Source organism: Molossus molossus, unplaced genomic scaffold, assembly GCF_014108415.1.
Source record: "Molossus molossus isolate mMolMol1 unplaced genomic scaffold, mMolMol1.p scaffold_m16_p_2, whole genome shotgun sequence".
Classification (NCBI taxonomy): Eukaryota; Metazoa; Chordata; class Mammalia; order Chiroptera; family Molossidae; genus Molossus; species Molossus molossus.
Window position 1 is genome coordinate 96,135,714 of NW_023425355.1, and position 6,515 is coordinate 96,142,228.

Here is a 6,515-nt window from a genome sequence, read left to right on the forward strand (position 1 = left end):
GGCTGCACAAAGATTAAGGTCATATACAGTCAATCAGCAAATGTTGACACAATTTCACACAGTAAGTTTTCTGTACAATTAAATGTATACTTAGAAATACCAGGATAAACATTTCTACTATATTTTAACTGAACTTGCCTAGCCAACATTTTCACTGAGAAGTTGATCAAAGATGCTGTAAGATTCTACAAAACTGTTACATACCTAGCTCCAGAAATATTTCTTATATTCTTTCTCATTTTGATTACACATATTATGCTCAGAAATTCTGTTGTAATGTTTCTAGATGTACAGTTCCAATTGTGCTTACTGTACTGTATACAAATATAGCAAAAAATCAAAGAATGATATAAATCTTACAGCATTTTGCTAGCAAAAATACATGCCAAAGTCACAATAAGCAATATTGTACCACAAATTAGAGAGCTTCAAATAATTTGCTTCTGGTTTTAATATTTTCATTCTACATTAAATTACTATCGTAGGCTAATGTTTAAAATGCAAACAAATTGGACATCTGTAGAACAAACTTGTTCACCCAACTGTGAAGTTTGATACCTGTTTCCAAAAACCACAATAAATGCAGAATAAAGAGAAGTGTTTGCATGCAACACTTTTGAGTAAAACAGCATTGATTCCCACCATTCAAAACAGACAAGGAAGGAAATGGAAGGAAAGAGGGAGAGAGGAAGAGAGGGAGGATGGGAGGGAGGGAAGGAGGGAGGGAGGGAAAGGAGAAAGGAGGGAGGGAGGGAGGGAGGGAGGGAGGAAAGAAGGAAGGAAGGAAGGAAGGAAGGAAGGAAGGAAGGAAGGAAGGAAGGAAGGAAGGAAGGAAGGAAGGAAGGGTGCAGGTATGGACTCCACCTTAAAATGTATCATTAGATTTATAACTAGACAGATTTAAAAGAATCAAAATTAAAGTAAAGCATGATTTTTGTGTGTTTAAAGATTTAAGAGCCATTATCAAAAATAAGATACATTTTTTTCAAGGTACAGAAATGTAATTAAGATGGCTGGGAGCCCAGCAGCCTCTCAATGGCTGCATTGATGTCGCCTCCTGTTGCTATTAGAGCCTGCAAGTTAGCTTCTCGGTTTAAGAACCCCATTGCGTTGAGCTGTTCCAGTTGTTGTTGAAATCTGACTTCTGGATTTGGCAGTTGAGGAGGATTTGCTCCAGCCAGAGCCTGCACCATTTGCTGAATGAATTGCTGGTTGGGTCCAGATTCTGAGGTTGGGCTCGTGGTTTCACTGGGTGCAGAGCTAGGCATGGTGGGCCCAGGGGTGCTGCCAGAACCAGTGGAGCCAGGGGAACCTGCAGGGCCAGTGGGTCCTATGGGCCCAATGGGCCCTATGGGGGTAAACGGCACAATGGGGCCTATGGGGCCTATGGGTGTGACTGGGCCTACAGGGCCTATAGCGGTTCCCAGCACCCCCACCCCCACACCTGGAGTGAAGCTTGGAATGAGGCCAGGTGCTTCAGAGGCTAATGTCTGTAGCCCCTGCTGGATCTGCATTAAAGCCTGCATTGCTCTTGGATTTGACATAGCAGACAGTGTGTCTGGATTCTGCATCTGCTGCAGGAAAGCAGGAACCTGTGGACGAATCTGCTCCTGCAGCTGAGGATTTCCAGCAAACACGGGGTTATTCAGCATCATCTGTGTAGCCAAATCTGGATTCTGGGTCAGCGACTGCATCATGCTCCTCATGTAGGGCGCAGACAGCATATTCTGGATCAGCTGGGGGTTTTCAGTTATCTGTTGCAGCAAGCTTTGCATTCCTGGGGTACTGAAGACGCTGGCAACATAATTGGCTGCGGCCATAGTGTTCCCAGTAGCACTACTGGAGCTACTGGTAGACCCGCTGCCGCTGCTCGTGGTCGTGCCGGTGGTTGCAGAACTCTGAGTAGCCGGTGGTGGTGCCCACGGATTCGGTAGCGGATCTCGATTTTCAGTGCGGGAAGGCTGCGTGCCTTCCCCAGAGGAGGAACTGCTCCCCACGGAGGCAAACGGATTACCCCCAAACTGCTCTTGTGCAGCATTCAGCATCGGTTCTTGAATGTCAGTGTACATGCGCCGTAGGGCATTATAGCCCCCTGGGATGCTTTCGAGATTGCTGAGAGCCAGGTCTTGATTTCTCATCATCTCTTGCATCATGGCTGGATTCCTGGCGATTTCAAGGGTCTGCCTCATTATATCTGGGTTGTTGAGCAGGTGACTGATTTCTGGGTTTCTCTGAATCAATTGTTGCATCTGTGGATTGGCCATAATGAGCTGCCTCATCAGATCGGGATTCGACAGCATGCTCTGAACAAAGGGATTTTCCATGATTTGGATCATCATCTCAGGGCTGGACAGAAGCTGCTGCTGCATCTGGTTCTGGAGCTCAGTGAAGTTGGTCGAGCTCAAACCCAGGCTGCTAAGGCCTGCAAGTCCTCCCAGGCTCCCCAACCCAAACGGGTTGCTATTTGTGGAAATAGGTGTGGAGTTACTCCTGGGAGTCGACGCGGTAGTAGTATTAGTTCCCGCGGCACTACTGGGCTGTGTGGACTGGCCCTGAGGTCGGTTCTGGCTTTTGATGACAAGGTGAACGGTCAGTCCATCATGGATGCCGTGCTGGACCAAGGTATCTTGATCTTTTAAGATTTTTCCGGCAAAAATCAGCACTAGCTGATCTGTTTGGGATTTGAAGCGTTTCGAGATCGCTTCCTTAAACTGCTGCACTGAGCTATTCTCCGGCACCGCGAACTCCTCTTTCTCTTTGGGAGTCTTCACAGTGACTTTGATGATTTTGGGCTCGGCCTGGGCAGAGGCAGAGCCTTGGGCCGCAGCAGGGCCGCGGGAGGGGCGCGGGGGGCCGCTGCTCTCGCCGTTCTCAGCCATGGCGGCCGCGGTGACGCAGGCAGACAGGGAAGGCGCGGGCGGACGGGCGAGATAGAGCGAGGGAAGGAGGAAAAAGGAGGCGCCGCCGCAGCAGGCTGGGCCGGGCCGGGCGGGGAGCGCGGAGCACAGTACCTCTGTGATGAAGGCTGCGGTTTTCAGATCCTCCGGTGCAGAGACGGCTCCGTGTAGGCCGCGGGCCGAGATCTCAGTGCTCAGGACTCTGGGCCTCCGCCACCGCCACCGCCACCGCCACCGCCGTGTGATCCCACCGCGCGCACTCCCAGCAACTCCCGCAGCCGCTCTGCCTGCTCCTCCCCGCCCCTGCCCCTCCCCCCGTGCCGCGCGCGTCGCCCCTCCCCCCTCTGCTGACGCGGCGCCAGGTCCAGAATGATAGCTGCGACTCGGTCAAAATTAAAAACTTCTGTACTGAAAAAACAGAGGGAGGAGGAGAGAAACAGAGAGGAAAATAAACAAAGAAGAGAAAGAGAGAAAGAAGGAGGGAGAAAAGAAAGGGAGCCAGCTTCTGTAGAGGACATTAAAAGACCAGTGGGGGGGATTTGATACACACACACACACACACACACACACACACACACACACACACACATTTGAAGTCCATTAGGCAGTGAAAGGATGAAAGCCTGAAGCAAACTGACCCCATGTAACAGACAAAAAATATAATAAAATAAAGAACTCTGACAAAGCAAAAAGGGAAAGATTAACATCCCCAATAGGGGAATGGGAGAAGACTGTGCAGAAGCTTGTATTTTACAAAAGAAATGCAAATGGCCAATGGGCATATAAAAGGATGATTAAGCTTACCAGTAATAAAAAAAAATCCAAATGAAAACCCTGAAATTCTACTTCTGCCTTATCATACAGGCAAAATGGAAAATAATAAACCTGATAAAGTGCTGAAAAATGCACTCTCATGAAAATTGAAGTGTAAGTTATTATAATCATAAGGCAATTTGAAAATATATATCAACATTTTAAATATTTCTACCTTTTTTTAGAAATGACTCCCTTAAAGACCTCACCTATGAAAATAATTGGATAAGAATGCAAGAACATATCTATAAAATATATATGCAAAATATATAAAATCATTTTAAAAGGAAATCAGTTTCTGTTTAAACAGAAATGATCAACTATGCTATGATATTGCCATACAGTAAAATAATATGCATTGCGTTTTTAAAAATGGGTGGTTAATTTATGTGATATAAAGTATCTTTAAAGGTATACATGATATAAACAGTAGTTGTAGGAAAATCAGAGTATTTTCACTTTCAGCTGTATTTATGAGTAAAAATTATATAAGCCTATATGTTTCAATACCAAAAAACCAATAAACATGTCTTTATTTTAAAACTATTTTTAAATAGTTTATATATATAAACTGTCTTTAAGTGTATATGTAAAAATAAATCTGGAATGTTCTACATTAGTATGTTGATAGTGGTTATTAGTGCTGAAATTATGAATAGCTGTTCTTTGTTTTATATTCAAATTGCATTGCATTTATAATATTTTTAAAAATCAGAAGGCATTTGGGGGAGATGATAGGTAGATATTGACAGGCACGCAATAGTAATGTCCAACATTAACATATTTACCTAATTTAATTACAGGTAAGTAGGGGAAATAAGTAAAGATGTAGCACTTGGATAATAAGAACAAATCATTTTAAATTCATGTATAAATTTCTAACTCTAGTTTATACTATACAGAAAACACCCCTCTCCCCTAGTATCCAGTCAGCATTTAACATCTGAATGTCATTAGGTCACATATACCTTAATAAATCTTAAGATAAATACATGAGTATGTAATGTCTATCAATAGGAGAATGGATTAAAATAGTATGATTAATATGATTAATTGAATACAGAAGATAAAAGGAATGAACTAGATTTCAACACATTAATATATATAAATCTCAAAAGCCAAATTAATTAGCACAACACTCTCTGGTGTTTATAGATGCATTCATATGAATGTGAAGCTAATGGCAACATATTGAAGTGGCTCATACTAAACTTGTACCCATGAGGAAGAGAAAATGGAATAGATCGCAGGATAGTGAATAAAAGGAGATTGAATTAAATCTGTAAAATGTATTTCATCTTTAAAATGGAAGTAAATATGGCAAAATAGCAGTAGTTAATTCTAGATGGTACTGATATGAGTATTTGTTATAATACTGTTGCATTTAGGGGGATTTTTAATTTTCTCAAAAATAAAATAAAATATCACATCATCTATTTGATCTTAATAGAACAAACCTAGATATTAATAATGAAATATAAACAAAAACCTCAACCACTTGAAAATCAACACCGAATTACACATTTTGGGGGACAAGGTACAAATCAAAATTTTTATAAGAGTGAATTTAGCAAAATAATAAGAATATATATACAAATAATTATTATGAAATTTCCTTATGTGTGGTCTGAAGATGTTTAAAAATACACAGTTCTTGGCACCGCCACAAACCTACCAAAATAGGTGATGCTCAGGAATCTGCATTTTTATGAGGTTCAAGTTTAATGATATTTTATTTACCCGGCACTATGTGAATGAACCCAGAGTCAAATTTATATACTCAAAGACCTCCAATACCAAACAATTAAAAATGAAAATAGCTCTTCCAGTCTCAGGCACTTTGGTGCAGATATGGTCAAGTCCAAGAACCATACCTGGAAATGACACAGAAACTACATCAAGAAATCCTGATCACAAAGATACGAATCTCTTAAGTGGGTAGACCCCACGTTCCTGAGCAACATGCACTTTGCCAAGAAGCACAACAAGAAGGGCCTGAGGAAGATGCAGGCCAATGCCAAGGCCATAGGTGCACATGCAGAGGCCATCAAGGCCCTCGTAAAGCCAAAAGAGGTTGAACCCAAGATCCCATAGGTCAGCAGCCACAAGCTTGATCAAATTGCCTACATTAGTCACTCCAACCTTGGGAAACATGCTGGTGCCCACATGGTCAAGGGTCTCAGGCTGTACCAGCTCAAGTATAAGGCCAAAGCTCAAGTCAAGACCTAGGCTGTGGCTGTGGCTGCAGCTCCAACTCAGGCTCTAGCTCCAGCTCAAGCTCCCAAAGTTTCCCATGGCCCCATGGAGATTCCAGAGTAGAGAGGTCTCTGTCTGCCAATGTTAGGATGGAACAACTGGTGTGACCCCTGGGCTGCTGTCTGCATGGGGATGGCTTCCTCCTGTGTTATTTGTACAAATAAACCTGAGGTAGGATATGTCCAAAAAAAGATAAAAATAAGTGAATTAGGCCTTCAAATAAAGAGTAAAATGGAAAAGAGGGAAGCAGGTATTGACTACAAAATGATAAAAGCAAACTTTGATGAATTAACAGACAGAAAAACTAAAATTTGTTGAGTAAATCTAAAAAGTTATTTGGAGAAGAAGTTAAATAGATAAACCATTATGAGTTAGGTGATTTTATTACAAGTCCCTCACCAAAGAACATGGTAGAGGTCATCCTCTTCCTGGTCTCCCAAAAGCATGTTATTCTACTTTAAACTCTTTATTACAGAGCAGAAACAAGAATAAATGGAACTATCCATAGAAGGATAGTTTCTGAGGAACTAAAAAGCTTGTCAAAGAGCA

General features: G+C 42.3%; 1 protein-coding gene and 1 pseudogene across 1 annotated transcript; one reads left to right on the forward strand and one right to left on the reverse strand.

Annotated features, from left to right (window-relative positions):
* Positions 1-810: 810 nt before the first annotated feature.
* Positions 811-3,005, reverse strand: UBQLN2 (ubiquilin 2). The gene has a single exon (XM_036271747.1). It carries the CDS (start codon positions 2,877-2,879, stop codon positions 1,005-1,007), a length of 1,875 nt encoding a protein of 624 aa, XP_036127640.1. The 5' UTR covers positions 2,880-3,005; the 3' UTR covers positions 811-1,004.
* A 2,556-nt stretch (positions 3,006-5,561) lies between these two features.
* LOC118635422 lies at positions 5,562-6,029 on the forward strand (annotated as a pseudogene).
* The last annotated feature ends 486 nt before the right edge of the window (positions 6,030-6,515 follow it).